This window comes from Xiphias gladius, chromosome 6 (assembly GCF_016859285.1).
Source record: "Xiphias gladius isolate SHS-SW01 ecotype Sanya breed wild chromosome 6, ASM1685928v1, whole genome shotgun sequence".
NCBI lineage: Eukaryota > Metazoa > Chordata > Actinopteri > Istiophoriformes > Xiphiidae > Xiphias > Xiphias gladius.
In genome coordinates, this window is record NC_053405.1 from 25,391,052 (window position 1) to 25,409,908 (window position 18,857).

General features: G+C 39.4%; 1 protein-coding gene across 2 annotated transcripts in view; it reads right to left on the reverse strand.

The window, feature by feature from the left end:
• rab6ba (RAB6B, member RAS oncogene family a) overlaps positions 1 to 18,857 on the reverse strand; it is a 46,958-nt gene that overhangs the window by 14,424 nt on the left and 13,677 nt on the right. For both annotated transcript variants that reach the window (XM_040127684.1, XM_040127685.1), the window contains exons 2-5: positions 9,853 to 9,911; positions 1,982 to 2,035; positions 1,448 to 1,553; positions 178 to 289 (exon numbers count right to left, since the gene is read on the reverse strand). In XM_040127684.1, coding sequence (XP_039983618.1) covers positions 178 to 289; positions 1,448 to 1,553; positions 1,982 to 2,035; positions 9,853 to 9,911 — 331 coding nt within the window. The remainder of the gene's footprint in view (positions 1 to 177; positions 290 to 1,447; positions 1,554 to 1,981; positions 2,036 to 9,852; positions 9,912 to 18,857) is intronic.

Consider the following 18,857-nt stretch of genomic DNA (forward strand, 5'->3'; position numbering starts at 1 on the left):
TTTTAAGGAGCTACATTGGTCTCGTGTTCGAGGCACTGTGCTCAGCTGAAGGTTCCTACAGACGCTTTCCACATCATGGTTGCCATGGTGTCAAGGCATAAAAAGAAATTCTGATTAAAAGATGAAATGTCAGAAAATGACTGAAGTTACGAGACAGTTTCAGTGGTATCCACATACCTCTTATCTGACAGGTCTGTTTTATTGCCGACGAGCATAATGATGACATCACTTCCTCTCTCTGTTCTCACATCGTCAATCCATTTTGTTGTCTGCTGGAACGAGTTAACATCTGTTGAGAAGAAACAAAGCAGAGTCAAATTAAAGATGCTGTTTGTACAATTGCAGTGACATTCAATATGCTGACATCTCTCCTGCTCTTGGTGCTCTAAACAAAACCATTATCATTTCATCTCAGCTTTTAAACAGTGATTTGCCCGGTGTTTTTAAAACAGCTGGCCTGAAATAATGTGAAATCTGCTGATATAAAATGAACTGAGCATTTTGCATAGTTTGTACTAATAATTTATGCAAGATGAAGATACAGAAAAAAATCCCGTGAGCTCATAGTTAGTAAATACTATATGATGTACGCAGTAGTGGAATTACACAATAAATCCATGTTATACTGTACATTACCAGCTGTGTAGCATGTTAAAGTTCCTGTTAAAATCCCTTTGACCTTGCCACATTAATTGACTATGCAGGCTTGCTGGCATGCAGACTAAGGGTCGAAATTGTGTTCTTGTACTGGGAATTTGATGAGACAGACACCATGTTTCAAGGTGAAAAGAGAAAATGGTTATGGTGGATGGTAATGTTTTGCCATTAAATTACAAATAAAATGAATCTCCTGATGACAGAAATGTTACAATAGGTGTCTTAGTCTTTTCTCTTTTAAACAATTGAATAGAACCCATTGACAGATTTGAAAATTATGTTACTTTCTGTCAAGTATGCTCTACTACTGTAAAGCAGAACATATGTGGGAGTCATTCAATCACAGACACAAGCAAACTACACCAAATAGAAGCTGAAATTGGTGCTTTGAAGAGGAAGTTGCATAGCAATGGCCCTTGAAATCCCCTTGGTTTTCCCTTAAAAGAGAACCGCCAAAGTGGTTCTTCTCCTTGGTCGACAGAGAGAGGAATTTTTAAAATAAGATTTGCCTAATACAGTCTTGTTATCTATATTTTCCCTCGGTCAAGGTTACTGGCCTTCAGAAAATGTGAGAAGGTTGGAGGTTAATGTGACACGTTTCATCTCATTGCTCAGTGGATCCAGTTTGGGAAAATATTAAAATGATATTTGATATTTGTGAAATCTCATCTTTGATCTCGCTCCTCAGGAAAATCAATCTGTCACATTGTTTCCCAGTGAGGGGGGGGGGGGTTAGCTGTGGCCACCCATGTTGACAGTAAATTCAGCAGGCTTCTAGAGGGACACTGACTTGTAATGTCGTAGACCACCACAGCCACAGTGGAGTCCCGTATATAACTGGGAATGAGGCTCCTGAAGCGCTCTTGTCCTGCTGTGTCCCAAAGCTGCAACCTCACCTGGGGTTCAGAGAAAGAAAGCTGAGGAGGCTGAGATTATTCAGATAGCCAGAGAGCCTGGAAACAGTAGACTCCCTCCAGACACACAGGCTTACACAACACATACACAGCACAAGATTCAAAAACAGGCATTATTTATATGAGTGGACTGCTCATTGATGACACTTCCAAGGTCGCACTGCTGTATGAAAGATTCCGCGAGATAAACAGACGTGTAGACAGGTTTGACTGTATTCATCTACAAATCACAATATAGAAAGATTTCATGCTGTTCATCAGTGCTGCTGGGTTAAGTTTGAATGCATGCATGACATTATTGATGAACAGTGCAACAGTATGTCTTTCTGTCTGAGAGGAGTTATTGCACTGCTGACACATAACAAACATGATTTGCTGTGACATTATACAGCTGTAACTGAGGTTCTTACCGTTCGATCTTCCAAGTACATGGTTTTCGACAGGAAGTCAATTCCAATTGTGGCCTAGTTTAGAGAAAGAAGATATCCATGGTTCAACATCACTGTACATACCACAAAAAGAAAACAACAGAGTATTTACTGGGGAACTGAATAATGGGAGTTCAAGATACAAATGGTGAAGACGAGGACAGATTACTTCCATGGTTCATTGCAGTCCTGATCACATCCCCCTTATGTGCGGGGGTAATAAATAGCATATAATGAATGCAATACAATGCAACAACATTGTAAGAACATTTGTGAAGCTTATTGTAGATTGTTGATTCAACTCTGTGCTTATTTTTGAGACGAGAGTCTTTTGATATCAAATGTCATCAAATGTAGTTTAATGACTATCAAATGTCAGTTTTTAAACTGGAGAAGGTTACAGTGCAAAAATGACACTTCAATTATCAGAACAACTATATTGTTTCAATATGTAGTTTCTGTATGTTGTATGGATTTTATACTGAAATGGGCTGCTTAAAATCATGGCTCATACCATTACACATTATCCATTTAAAAAAGCAATCCAATAGTTCCCTTGTTGTGTCACAGGGCAGATGGAACTGTGTTCCCCCTTCAAGGGATATTTACTTTCCTTAGCCAAGCCCGCAGCTTTCCGCTTTGCTGCCTGCCATGATATCGTCAGGTGCTCTGGCTCCTGAACCTAAAAATCGATGTTAAACTGCAGACCTGGGTTTGTATGTTTTACTGGATTTTGACGCAAGAACGGTTGAGTTTTGTGACAATAAACTTTCAGATCTCACAATTTCAGAGATGGCTTCTTTTCAAAATAGCAACGACAGTGCTTTTAAAACATTAGTCATTAATAAATTCAGTATTAACAGTAGCTGTTCTATTAATGTATGGCAGACATGGACCATCTGTTGTAAATCTGCTAATATCCCCCATATACAACATAAATAATTTTCAGAACAAAAGATACACTTTGGGAAACAAGAGTTTTGAATGAGAGACTTTCAATGACAGCAGGCTAAGGCAGATGTGGTTTGTAGCCCTCTCTTGTGGTGCATCCAGACTTTTGATGTGTGTGAGGCGGTGAGGGTTCAAAGGGCTCGACGGTACCTTCTGTAGGACTGACAGGGGATTATGCAGCAGCCCCCAGCTGCGTGGTTACAACCTGTGTGACCCTAGCTTGCAAACTCCCGCATTGGCCAGCTGGAGCCCATACAGTAGATGGCTGATAGGTGTGACAGGCTGACAGGGAATTACCTGTCTGCAGACTAGAGGATACAGCTTCCCACTGACACTTATTCTCAGACATTTCTGAGTATTATTTGGACCAAGACACATTTTTTATGTTTGCACCCATCTTTGATTAAGCAAGTTTGTGTATCTGTTGTATTTGTCTACATTAGGCAGTCCAGCACGGTGCCCACTGCCCACTTAGACAGAGCTGGGCATCAGCAGCTTGATCACGCTCTTGTTTCCTTGGCGATACCAGCTACCACACTGGACTAACTCAGAGAATCTGGCATGAAGACAGGACGTCATTTAAACTCTTCCTTTACACTCAGTCAGATCAAGCAACATTAGGGTGAAAATAAACATGCTCAAAGAATTCAAATTATAAAGATATAATATATAAAGATACAAGATTATAGTTAATGAAATAAAAACCATACTTTTTGGTTGTGTCAGCCCCAAAACAGACAGGTAGACTACACAAACTTCCAAAATAAATCTCCTATTTATTCTGGCACAATTTAAGCAAGTATTTAAGTATTTAACAACTTTATGTCTTCTGTTCACCAAATTTAAATTCTGACTAAAAAGATCACTGTGTGCTAGAGGCTGACAGGACTAATTTCACTAAACTGTCACACATCAGCAGCCAACTGAAATTAAACATTTGGGTAAACTGAGAAAACACTAAAAATTAGATTCACTGATTTGAAGTTACATTACTGACAAAATATCTTGAATGAATTTAAAAGCACAGAGGTGTTGTCTGGCAGAGGTGCTGAAGGCTCTCTCTGGCCCCAGTTTTAATTATAGAATCCCACACAGATGGCTATACACGAACAGATTAGATCATCAGAAATTATTAATATTTCTTTTAAATGTTTAACTAGCACACATCGTTAGAAGACAGACCACGACTTTCATGCCCATTCTGCCAGTGACTAGAGCAAAAAAACGCTTTTAACTGATATTAAGGATTTCACTGATTTTACATTTTAAATTTATTTTTAACTTGAATATAACTGTCTTAAGATATTTTTTCACAAATGAAATCATCATTAAATAAGTGGATTTTGACTTGAATTTTTGATATGTGAAGACATCAGAGTTTTACAGCACAAACCACATTCTTGAATTGTACTCTCTATTTGGCCATAGAAGATAAGTTATGTTAGGAATAACATTAGCATTCATTTGGACTACACCAACTCTTTAGCTGCTAAATGCTACACTGTGTGCACCAGCTAGTCCCTAACTGTGTCTGTGTCCCATTAGGTATTGGGCAGGCAGTAAACAGTGGGTCTTTAGAGCTTATTCACTGTAAGCAGCTAAAAAACTAGTGATGAGAAGAGTGAGTTTCAATCAAAACAATACAGAAATCAAAACAATGACCTGAAAACTGACAAACAGCCCATAGAGCTGAGGGAAAATGCTCAGTTGGGTGATGATTCTCTGTGGGTTCATCACTACGAGCAACCCCTTTCGCATTTACATTTACATTTAATCATTTGGCAGACGCGTTTTTTCCATAACGACGTACTAATAAAGGTACGATCAAGCCACCGCAGATCAAGGAGAAGTCAAGAAAAAGTGCCTGAAGGCTCAATTCCACGTTTCACCTGACACAAGTGCCACAAGGCTAGCAGGTGCTAGCTACACTGTGGCTACGCAACCCAATACGCAGCAGGGTGGGATGCACTGTGTGTGGTGACATATTCTTCCCATAACCATCATTAATATTTTCTGCAACTTGTGCCACAGTAGCCCTTCTGTCAGTTCAGACCGGATGGGACAACCTCTGTTGCCGTCACGCATTGTTGACGTGCCAGTTCATGGTTTGTCCCTCCTCGGACCACTGTTGACTCACCACTGCTGACTGGCAGAGGTCATGGAGCATAAGGCCTGCAGGATAATTCAAATTAAATTATATTTGGAGTGTTTGCACAAACAAGATGTTGGTCTTGTGACCAAACAAAAATGCCACATTTGGGTTGAATCACTGCATATAACTTAATAAATGAACACAAGAATTTATCTTGTGATATTTTTGACTATTTTTCCATTGTGGTATTTCTGCTTTTATGTAAGCAGAGAATCTGAATATTTCTTCCAACACCACTGCTTCCATCACGAGTTATAGCATGCTGAATTTTTAACCATGGGTAGTGCCAGTGCATTCATGATTGGTCTATTCAATTCACATTACTCGCATCACAAAGCAGTATGGGTAGATTTTTACCACAATACAACATTAAGATTAAACCAACCCTGATAACAGATTGGGCCACTGAAGCAGCAACGAGAATCTAGTGTGGCTGGTTGAAAGAGAGCTGAAAGTGGTAACAGAAGATTAGAGCTGCAACTAATTATTATTTTTAATTTTTGATTATGTGTTGAGAAATTTTTGATAAACCATTTCACAAATAAAAAAAAAATGCCTGCCACAATTTCCTAGAGTCCAAGATAAGATCTTCAAATTATTTGTTTTGTTAAAAAAAAAAAACTTCAACAGTTAATTGATTATCAAAATAGTTGCTGATTAATTTTCCAATCTAGTTATTGTTTTAGCTCTATCCTGTCTTCTCAAATAGGATTATAAATATTAGATAGATCATTTGGAAAATGATTTGTAAACTACACCAATTTCAAATGTAGTATAATGAAAAAAATTAGCTGAAATACATAAAAAGCACCACAATGGTAGTAAGTAAAATTTTACACATTTAATGGGTTATCCTCTGCTTCAAATGGTCACCAAGCGTGATATCTTATATATTCCTGAAGTGTCCAATAAATCAGATTCACCAGTTGCTACACTAAATATCCGAGTATTTGGGCAGAGCAGGCAGATGCAGTCACAGCCTGGTGGCCAGGCCTGACTGACAGCTCCACCACAGTTGACAAAAGCATTCTGTCTCTGGAGGTCTCTGAGCCCTTAAGCGTGTGCTGCCAGGCAGTGAAGATGCCTGCCTGTGTCTCTTTCGGCTGGGTGGCTGCTTGATGGGAGTCTGCTGCTTTAGAGGCAGCAAATATGGCTGGCTTCGCTCACATCCTCCTGCTGACTAAAGCCGCTACCATGCTCAGTTTCATCTTTCTGATGGCCCTGGTTCTTTAAGTATACTGCTACTCTTCCTTCGAAGGATTGAACTGGATTTGCTCAAATCTAAAAACTTGGCTTGCATGAAAACAAAAATGTGGTGATATGTAAGCCGGAATGACTTCATAAATCTTCACATCAAGACACGTCTCCTGCAGGCTAACATTCATACCCTCGCCGGGCAAATCCAGCCTCCCCTCAAAGCAGCGGCAAAAACACTCAAACTGAGCTAATGCATGCAGCATTTTAATTAATACTCAAAGGTCTCGGGAGTTGAGCTAGAAAAAGACTGCAAAATCACATACAGCGCTAACTGTCACTGAGCCAGTGTGAAAAAGACACAGGAACAGCATGCAAACACACACACACACACACACACACACACACACACACACACACACACACACACACACACACACACACACACACACGGTAAAACACACACACTTAGGAGAGACTGAGCTTTGGCTTTGATCTATGGCTGCAAAGTGGAGGTTATGGCACCCACAACAAAATCATTAATCTATGATGAAAAAATATATGAACAAAAAACAAAAAACAAGGTGACTCTCAGAAGGGAATGAAGGGGCTGTTTTGTCGACTCACTTTTAAAGAGTGGATTCAAATGGCTCTCTTTTACACACAAATAAAATAACCATCTGATTTTCACAGTCCTCCCTGGCTGCTGTTATCATTTGAGGCACAAGCCATTACAGGAGTGTGGGGCAGAGACTGACATTAAACAGCACATGGGGACATTATTAAATAAGCAGATGCTATCTGTCTGGCACCTGTCTGCCTAGCTTGCTGCCTGCCCACTAAAAATTGTAGGACATGGCTGAAAAACTGAGGGTGAGGCGAGCTCTCTGTCTTTTCAGGCCTCATCACTATGAGGCTGGTGCCTCCAAAACCATGTTCTCCCCTACTACTCAGAATGACTGCATCCCAACTTCAACTCTCCCATGCCCCCCTGGGAGGGCACACCTCACAGTTTGAACATCTCTGAAATCAAGTAATGAATTGAAAACCTGTTCCATGCCAATTTGTGAGAGTGATGTGTTTAAAAAAAATATCTCTGCACATCATGGAGTTTCAGCAACAAGACATAAGACACGAGTCCGGTCAGTCAGTGTGAAATGTCTGGCTCTGTAGTATTTCATGACTTATGAATGTAGAAATATAAGACGATGCAGCAACAACTGTGAGAGCACAGCATCATAGCACATACAATTTAATCCACACACAAAAAAATCATCCAAAACTCATTTCAATACAGCACAGTACTTGTGTGATCTCTAAAGAATAGAGACTTTTTTTTTTTCCTTTTTGGGGGGTTAGCAGGATGCAGTAAGGCCAAAGAAAACAGGTCTTTGTAGCAACACTGATAATATTATAAAAACTAACTCAGTACAAGCTGAACAATATTTTTACCATGTCCATCCCTCAGTCTGTGTACCAGACTTTGTCCTCCCCATACTGTGCAACTCTCTTAAAAGTTTGACATTTTGGGAAATATGCTTATTTGGGATCAGTGCCAATCCCAGCTGACACTGGGCGAGGTACACCCTGGACAGGTCACCTGTCTACTTGGCTGTGGGCTATGTGCTGGACTATTTGTTGATAACCAGTGAAGACTTCAGGAACTTACTAGTCATAAGCAAGTAACAGTCCATAAACCTGCAAATTGTCGTTACTACCCCCTTTTTTTTTACAGTTTTTGTGCTCAGCTGCATGAATCAGCTGCTGGTGGTAGCCTTATACTTCATGGAAAAATGAGAATGTTATTTATCTTCTCAACTGACTCAACACCAGAAAGCAAACAAGCTTTCTGGAAGAAGTGTAATACTATTACTTTAATAAACTTCTAATCTTGGTGATAGAGAGCCAGTTTTAATTATAAGTGATTATAGTATAGTGCAGATCAAAGTCAAGTTAGATGGAAGCAGTGAGGAAAAAGGAGGCACAGCTCAAGAGAACTAAGGTGATCTTTAGAGACCACTTCAAATGATTTAAAGGCAGGGCCAGATTAACATTTGATTTTATGGGAATGAGGCTGCAGGTCTGCAGTCTTAGGACCAGGAGGAAGACATTATTAACTCTGCTGGCCTTCTAGAGGGCCTGCTGGCCAATTTTATACTTGATGGAAAAAATTCTTCCAATTCAAGTTGTTTTTAAATAAACAACTGCTTAAATTAAAATAGAGATACTGCATAGTTGCTTCAGGTGAGGCTCAGGTTTTGGTTAAATAGACATCTTTCGTTGCCAAAAAAAAAAAGTTTCTATGGACTCATCAACCCAAATACAATATGTCACTTTTCACCACACTATGCACTGCCATTATATACTGTATCCTTGTAGAGAAGAGTATTTTGCACATATTTCACCAAGTCTCCAGCAACAAACAATATGCAAAACTTCAAGCTATTAGCAATTAAAATGCTGCTGAAATTTAAACTGTAGAGCAATGTGAAACGACAGATCTCTTCTGGCTTCACCTTGAACTTTACAAAAGTTTTACAAGCATTTTTCGCTGTTTTTTGGATGTTTTATAGACCAAACAATTAATCAAGTCAGATTAATTGTCAGATTAACCGATTATTAAAATAATCATTAGTTGCAGCCTTACTTCTGGAAATCCTAACAATACATACAATACCTACATTGAGTTGTGCACTTAAAAGTTAGTATTAAGTATACCAGCACTATTATCAGTAGATGATAACTGATATTCAGTGACAAATGATGCTGTATTTCTTACTTGAAGTTTAGCAAAACAAAAGTTACCTCTTAGGTTTTCCTCACCTTCAGTCTTCTTATATACTGATGGTATTACAGTGTTTCTAGGGCTAATCTTCTTATGGTTTTGCACACATTGCACAGGCTCATAATACTGTACACTCCCTCGATAAAGAGCCTGAGTGTGCTAAAAGACACACACATACACACTCTACGCAATATGGTAAGGATGGCGGAATAGCTTTTTGGTATTTATTTTTAATTCCTTTTTTATTACTACAGAAGTAGATACTTTTTGCTTAAAAAGCAATAATACCACAGGTTTTATTTAAGGGTCTTTTGCATGTCTGCAGATGCTTGCAGAGAGGTTTGTAGCAGCATAAGCAATATTCTGTTTTTAGGATGACGTGTGAGATTAGGCTGCTTTGGAGAACAGGGTTAGAAATAGCGATTGCCCGAGGGCCCACAGTGCTCTTGATGTGGTTCAGTGCAGACGTGTCTGTTTTAATATCCATGTTGGCTTTAACTTCCTTGTTTTACACACACAACACACACAAACACACACACGCACACACACCCAATAGTTATTTCTTGAGAATTAATTTCCTTGATTATTATGCTATTAATGAATTTCACTTGGGCCTTGTTTGTATAGGTGTTTATTTCTTTCTTTTTTTTTTTTTACAGCTGTATGTTTCACTGTCAAATGAAAGGCAAAGAGCACAGCGTGACTGATCAATACAAACAAAATTGATCATTAGAGACAAAATATTCACTCTGTGCCTGCAGTAGCACCTACCTGATATGTGTTGTCAAAGCTGTCATACATGAACCGTGTGATCAGAGACGTCTTTCCAACTGCAAGAGAAGAAAAAAAACAGAATCTAATAAATGAGAGACAAGAGGCCTCATATTCCTGCATTCAGACACTCAATAAACCTAACAGCGGGATTGGTGGTTATGGTTTCTGCTATGGCTGTCACTGCTACCCAGGGAGCTCATTAGTGTGTATGGGGGTGACCAGCAGTGACATCAGGTTCAGATGTAATTACATAGCTGTTGCTGCAACCAGCATGTGTTCCCAAAACACCGATATTTCCCATTTAATATATCAAATGGAGTGAATACAGAGATGAGATCCAAAGACCAGAAAGATATGAAACGTGAGTGAAAAGTCAACCACTCCAGTTGAAGGAAGGTCATCTGAGAGCTTTCAACAGGTTTTGCTGACATTTACATGTGCACAAATACAGCACTCAATTACAGGAAAGAACAGGATTCGAAAACAGTAGACCAATCAATTAAATCTAACAAAATCACATCTGGTTGCTTTTAAAAGGCACTGGAAATCAATTTTCTCAATCATCTTCTTACTAGTGTTGATGGGGTCTTACATGTAAACACAAAAATTAGGACAATTTTGTTATTTCACAAGACATTTGTGTATTTATGTTTCCATCCTCGCTTTTCTCACTCGTTTGAAGTGGACGGGGCACAGCTGGAAAAAAACACTATGTCATGTATTTCTGTGAACCAATCAGAGTTTAGCAACATTGAATTAAAATGTTATGACCATTGTGGGGTTGCTTATATTTATGTTCCCAATAATGTCAATCAAATCTGATTAAATCACACCCATAGTTCTGATGAATTAGATCATCTTTTTGTGAGTTTTTGAGTGCTAAACTGTTAATGATTAATCGGTAAGAATGATTTTTTCCAAATTTTAACTTTGTTGACCTTGTTTTTAATGTTTTTGCTCAGATAATTCATTGCCATTAATCTGGTACCTACAATGTTAGATCATGTGTACCTAAATGTACCAAGCCATCAAATCTGATGCATTTCTCTGTGGAAGAATTATACTTAACTGCCAAGAATCATTATGGAGGCGTATTATGGTATGTGACTGACAAATGACTGGAACACAGCCACCTAATTTCATATCAATTCAACAATCGATTCATCATTTTAGTAGCATAAGGTATATTATACTATATTAATCACTTAATGAAAAAAAGGCTGGCTAGACATGGTTGACTTATTGATAGATGGCATATATGGTTTTCTGATTTTTTTCCCTCCGTGACTTTATTAATGAGGGGGATTGATGTAAAGCAAATGGGGAGGTCAGCAGGAATCAATCACATCCACTTTGTATATCCATTTAGCAGCAGTGGAGATGGTTGGCTGAGAGCCGGTATATTATATCCCTCTAACTCCAGTGGAACAGATCCAAAGTGCTACAGTTGGGTCCAATCAGTGAGTCAACAATGGACAGACACTGTATATTGCTGACTACCACATTTCATCGTATTGAATCTCGACTAATAGACCTAACTTATCTATACCCTGGTGCAACATGCAGACATCTTTTTGTGCTGCTGCCATTTCATATTTGTTGCTCTTAAATATTTGTGAAATTTTAATTGCATTATTCATGTCAAAGAAATGTGCTGTAACTGAGCATTCAAAATTTGCAGGAAGAGGCTAACTCATAATACACATATTCTGTCTTAAAATCACAGTTCACCAAATGGGCACGGAGTTGCAATTGTTAACATAAAGAGTTTTAATCAGACAGAGTAATTACATGTATCTGTGCCCTCACTTGGTTTCCATATTTGCAAGGTAGGATCTGATGCGCAGCTACTGATTATGCTAATGACCTTATGCTAATCTATCAGTACATCATCTATCTTACTTTGCTCCAGAGCTGTCCTACTGTAGACAGATACCAGTGAATTTAACACACTTTACTAATTCACTCATGGTCTATTTGAAATTAAAACTCCACCATTATTCGTCTATAAATGTTATGTTTAATTAATTTTTTTCTACACCGAAAACACAAGAGCAAAAGTGTAAGAAATTGATTAAATAGTGTGTTTATCCGCTCTAATGTAATCCGCTAACACTAGTATGCCTGGCTAACTAGTTACCTACAGTGACCTAGTGGCACTTCCAAGCTCTAAAGTTAGAATATCATTAGTGAACTACATTGCTATGTGGGGTTACAGGTTACATCAGATAAACCCCCATTCAGGAATGAAACATCCACTGTTGTTCAACCAAATGCTTTATGAAATTTTAGGGTAACAGTATCACCTCTGCCCTGCTGACAGGATGACTTGGTTAAACTTAGCTAAATTGTTGTTTGAAAATACTAACAATAAAGCATAAAACTAATCTTTGCGTTGTATGTCCAAAAAACTCCTATAGTGCACATCTGTGTAGTTTTATGTTAGAAAGAAACAGTCTGATATTAGGTAAAAATGCTGTTCTGTTGTACCAGGGCTAACTAGCTCTACCCTACAATACAACAATAGTGCTCTGTCACTTAAAAAGAGAAGCCTGCTTTTTTCTACCTCTGTCTGAAATCAATGACCCATTGTTATAGAAATGATCCCAAATTTTGAGTGGTAATTCTACATAACCTAGTGGGACATGGCTTAGCGAAGGGTCAGTTTTGATAATATGTTAATCATTTAAGTTATTTATCATGCAAAGATGGCAAAAATTCCCTGTTTCAAGCTTCTCCAATGTGAGAGATTGCTGCTTTACCTTGTTTTATATCACTTGAAATTGAATACCTTTGAATTTTGGACTGTTGGTTGCACAAAACAAGCAATTTTCAATCAAGCAATCACCTTGGGTTCTTGTTATCTATAATGGGCATTTGTCACTACTTTTTGGACACTCTTTTTAGAGATCAATCGATGAAAATCATCACTAGTTGCAGAACTATATAATGAAAAACAATATTGACTTTACGGTGCGTGGTTTAGTTACTATTTTTCACCCTGAGTATTTGTTATGCAGAGAATGCCTTCACACCAGTAGTTATGAGAGAGCAGAACATTAGGATGGAGAGTCTGATCCAACATCCTCGCTGCTGACTCATCGTCTTCGACCACTAAGCAACATGACACAGCACTCTCTGTGCTTGTCATTCACTACTGAAAGCTTCAAAACTCAGGGACAGACAGCACACCCTTTTTCTTTCTCCAACTCAAGTAGTATCTGGGAGAGAGCAATATGAACAAAATCTAAGGAGACACGAACTTTCTTCTCCAGAGTGGGAGATGTATCACAGCACACTTGGATTTTGCTTGGATGTATGTGCAAAACAATGTAACAATGGACATTGAAGTACATGATCAAAACGTCACACCAAAGCACTACAGGGAAACAAAACATGTCCTGATCCAACCTACAGTAGTCACCTAATTCTTAAAAGACTGAACTGAGTGTGTTATTTGATTTTTTCTCAATATCTTCAGATATAACTCCAGGTCTTTTTGTGTGAATTTAATTACTGGGGTGGAAGCAGGAAGCTGCAATAATTTAGTGAATTATCTGTAAGGCTAAAATGAAGTGATTATGTTTCAGAATTAGCTCAGCATTTTATGTGTTTCCTCCTCATAATATTTCCACCCTCTTTGCCATTAACGTTCAGTGCTATTTTAGACATTATGATGAGATTCAAATAATTAGTCGCTTTAGTCAGACATAAAAGTAAAAGCAGTAAAAGCAGCGGTATAGATAACTTGGCAACAACCTCTTTTCATTCAGATCGTAACACAAGTGTGTTCTTGCAGGGCAATGGGTTTACAGAAAACTGTATATTATAACATTTCAAAAGAAAGTGTAACATTGAACTTTAAGAAGTTCATCTATAATTTAAACTGTCTGGCTGTCATTCTGCCACATGTATAAGTAACAGACTGTAATAAGAACTTTGCTAATGTCCCATGTCTCCCATTATTTATTTACTTATGTAGAATACATAGGATAAAGGTTTATTTATTTATTATCATCATTATCATTATTTAATAGCTGTCTGTATCCTGCTTGTGAATTGTGAATTGGTTATCTATGTGGGTTAGTTTAGGGTTAATGTTGGTGGGTAACATGTAGTATTCTGTACTGTACGGATCTATGAACCCATGTTGTATGAAATAAAAAATTTAGATAGAAAAAAAAATAAAACTGCCTGGCTAAAAGCCAGTAACAAACCTTAAACAAAATTAATCATGTATTGGGAAACAAGAGTTAAAACAGACTAATGCCATCTTTTCAATGAGAATGTTTAGATATGTCCTAGAAATGACATGAGGGGATCTGTGAGTGCTAAACACAAATATGAAAAAAGGTAGGTAAAAGAGGTCTCCTGTTTCGGTATTAAACTAAAAAACATAAAACATGGCATTCCCTTCTGTGTGAAAGCAAATATGTGACATTTATTGTTAGAGCGTAGTTTGTGTTTGATGAATTCTCCCACCAATTCCAGTTTGTCTGTGTAAATATTTCATCTTGACATTTAGGCTATTCAGTGTAGCTTTTTCTTCACCGTCTGCCACCTATTGATTACCATCACAATCTAATTAAAATGGATAAAGTATACAGGTTCCTCTTGTGCAAATAGCCACCTTAATAACAGGAGAAAGCTGTCTGCCATTCACAACATATCCTCTGACAAAAGCAGCCTGATTCACCTTAACCGCCTCCATGTGGCTCTCACCAGCCAAGCTAACCTGCATTAATACAGACAGAGTGGGCTTGTTTTAACTGGAGCTCATTCAAGTCCCAATCTGCTACTGGTCTCAAAGGGAGACCTCAAAATGAATATGCTCTTGTGTTACCTTAATTAGTGCCTGTCTGGACGGTGGAGGGACAGGACTCTGCATTTTTTGTTATGATTTCTTAATAATGTCTTGATTAAGAGCAATGCCTTTAACAACATGATTGACTTTTAATTTTACTTGCTTTCGCTGCAAGCCTACATTCTCTTCTTTTGGAACAGTTGAAAAAAATTGTTGTGATTTTTTTGTCACTGGTCACTGTCTGATGAAGCCAACAAAACCATGTCATCTGAAAATAGAAGAAACGCAAGTCTGAGGCCCCCCAAACCGGACATTCAGGCGAACAACCACTGAAAACGTCTTTCACTTCCTGCAGAGGATACAGACACACCTATCACTCCGGTTACATAGAAACCAAATGGCTCGTAGCAAGGGCCCCGGAACCCAATGTTTCCACAGTACCCCCTACAAGATCGCCCAAGGGACCCGGTCATAGGCCTTCTCCAAGTCCGCAAAGCACATGTAGAATGGATGGGCAAACTCTCACGATCCCTCAAGTAGCCCTGCCAGGATAAAGAGTTGGTCTGCTCTTCCACAGCCAGGGCAGAATCCGCATTGCTCCTCCTGAATCTGAGGTTCGACAACAGGCCTGAGCCTCCTTTCCAGCACCCTGGCATAAGCGTTGCCAGGGAGGCTGAGCAGTGTGAAAGCACGATAATTCGAGCCCACCCTCTGGTCTCCCTTTTTAAAAATGGGACCCACCACCCCGGTCTGCCAGTCCACACGCACTGTCCCCAACCTCAACGCAACAATGAAGAGGCCTGTCAGCTAAGACAGCCCAACAATGTCCAGCGCCTTCAGAATCTCAGGGCGAATCTCATTCACTCCTAGCACCTTGCCATTGACGAACTTCTTAACTACCCCAGAGATGTAAGTGAGGCTTCCCCAGAGTCTTCAAACTCCTCCCCCGCTGAAAACAGCCTAGGTAGGCCAAGCCCTGCTTTTGTCCCCAATCTGTCCCTAGGTAGTGCCTTTTCAAAGACCCCACCCACAGACTCAAAGAAGGCCGCATACTCTGAACTGCTGTTGGGTATATAAGCAACAGTCAGAGCCTTCCTCTTAGCAACTTGTATTTGTATTGAGGTGACCCTCTCACTCTCCAGGGAGAACTCCAACACAGTATCGCTCAGCCAGGGGCTCATGAGTATCCCCACACTCACCCAGCACCTCTCACCCTGAGCAACTCCAAAAAAATACATTTAGTTGGTACCGCTCCACCTCCCGCACCAACTCCAGCTCCTTTTCCCCCCAGGGAGGTCACATTCCATGTCCCTACAGCTAATCTGCGATGCCAGGGATCAGCATGTCCAGGCCCCTGACCCAGCCCGCCGACTCACAATGCACCCCAACTCCGAGGCCTACACCTGCAGTTGGTGAGCCCACAGGGTGGATGCTCTATATAATCTCTTCGGGCTGTGCACGACCAGACCCCATCAGCCCGGGCACGGTCACCAGATGCTTAATGGCAAGCTCCCCTCCCAGATCTGGCTCCAGTAGGGTGCCCCAGTTTCCCTAATCTGAGCGAGGTGATGCAGTCCTGAAGTTTGCCTTTCATCTGATTGTCATGAATCGCTCTTGGTCTGGCCTCTCCCCTGGGAACAATTCGCCTTGGGAGATCCTACCAGGGGCTGATGCCTCGGACAACACGGCTCCCAAGATCACTGGGACACATAAACTCCTCCACTACTTTTAAGGTGGTGATTCTCAAAGGAGTAAGGAATTCCCTTATCCTTTAAACCGCATGGCTCCAGTTCATAACATAGGTTCACTGTCAAATATTTGAAGTCTTGCACCATTGACCAACAACAAGCCATCTTGACAGTTCTGACTAGAATTGTGGAGTCAATCGTAGCTAATTAGCTATACTGCACCATCCACTTTTATTTAATCTCCTCCACTGGAGTAACAAGGGGTCAAAACCTAGTATATGGCTGGACCACCCTTTATCTGTTCTCTCCTAATCTCTGTGCTCACATATACGGCCAAATTCCCATTAAAGCTGTTCATTTTGAAAGAGCAACGGCCTATGGGGCTAATTCCAACACTTGCCCGGCGATGAATGGTGTAACGTAATCTGAACATCAAACTGTTCCACAAAAGAGCAATGGTTTGCAGACAGTTGAGACTGCAGTCGTGGATGGTACAAATACGTCTTTTTTAATAAACTGCGTGAAGTTATTGTCCTCGTTTATAACTAAGGTAAGCTAACAGACTAACGAACTTGGTAACTGACCATTAGCAAGCTTGATAGCTTGGAGAGCTATATTTCCCCCCATTCAATAACTTTTTATTGAACAAAATGGTGTGCAATGGTGAACAAAATGCCCAAATCAAAAGAAAATACCGAGCTCCAGGAGCTGTTGTGACTGACAAGCGCTACTTTACTATATTCTTAAACTAGACTGTAGACTGAAAACAGTCTATATCATTTAGACCCCGCACGTCTCTACACATTTCAGGATTTCAACATATAACAACCAATAACGCTATCCCTGATGATGATAAACTATGACACTAAGTAAGCTCTCCATTATGTAGCCAAACTATGGATACCTTAACAAATAGTAACATGGGGGATTCCTGCCTAGTAGGTTTCCAATTACAGTCTTGGATTTAATGAAGTCTCTACTCAATGTGAAGCTTCAAAGACTTTGCGGAATGAGTTAACAACAAGGGGGCTAATTAATGGAAAGAAATGTGCACCTGCTGCTGCACAACCTGCACTTTCACCACCAGGACTCCGCTGAGCAAAGTCAGCAGACACCTCATCAAGGAATCTCTTAATAGCTCAGAATACAATTTTACAGCACATGTAAGGTCCTTCACAGTTCGGTTCACATTAGGCTCTGCCTCCTCCTGCCATTTGTAAACTATGCAACCATAAAATGACTTAAGGAGGGAATCTAGGTTAAGTTAAGGATTTGCTTAAAAAAAAAACTAAAAAAAAACAAATGAGTAAAAAATATGCTAGAAAAAAATCAATAAATCCCTATGAGACATCATCGGCACTGTAAATGACTGTATTGAATGGATGTGACTGAAATGAGTGTCCTTTTAAATACAAATAATTCATACACCTTTGATGACAAAATCATGACCTTGGTCTTTTTCAGCATTAACAGAATATTTATATCATGTGTGTGTGTGCAAATATGTGTTGAACAGCAGAGACTGAAATTAACAATAACTTAAAAAAAACTTTTTCCAAGCAAAGTTTAAGAAGGGAAAGTTCCTTTCGAATTAAAAAAATAGTTCTGCAAACATTTGCAGTTATGCATTTGGACTAAATGGACTAAAAAGCTATTATAGCTTTTGCTGTAAATTAAATATTCATTATAAGTTATAATTATAATTACAAGTTATATGTGAACATTCTCGCTATAAATCTATGGACAAGAAAATGCACACAAACATAGTACAACAACCATCCAGCTACCACTTCTTGCTGAGCTTTATAAATCTGAATAATAAACTAAGTTTGAGTTTAAGTTGTCCATCCAGGTGGTGGGCACCATGGACACCCTTGAGGACTTGGCAGCCAATCAGAGCATGGCAGTGCTTTCTGCATGGGCCTGGCTCCCACTCAGAAGGAGATGGATAAAAATAAAACAGTGCACGTCATGCCTTGCTTTTGCACGACACCGGGATGAGAGCTTGGCGTGCTGGAGAGAGGCAGATATCTAATATTTATCAATGAGTGAAGGAAAGGAGAAAAATAAGTGGTTATTTATGATCATCCTTGCTGAGGAAGGACAGCACAGAGATCTGGAGAAGATACAGACCAGTGGGAGAGATATTGAGTCTTAAATCTGTGTACTTGCTTATTCATAGTCACAGCAGCTGGCATACAGAACACAACAGGAGAATGCCAAACAGCAGATGGCCTTCAAATCAGTTTCCTTCAGTCTAAGTTAACGAATTACGCATGCATTAACAAATCAAAAGAAACTGTCACACTAAGATGACTGAAAACTCTTTCTGAAATGAAACTTTCTAGTTTCAATCTTACTTTTATGCATTATTTAAAATCTTAATTGAACAGGGGTGTTAAGAGAGTAGCTGCATTTGATTTTAATCACTTGACCAAATAATGTGTTAGAAAAAAAAATTCTAGTTGACACAAATCACCCACAAAAGGTAGTCAGAGGTACAACCAATC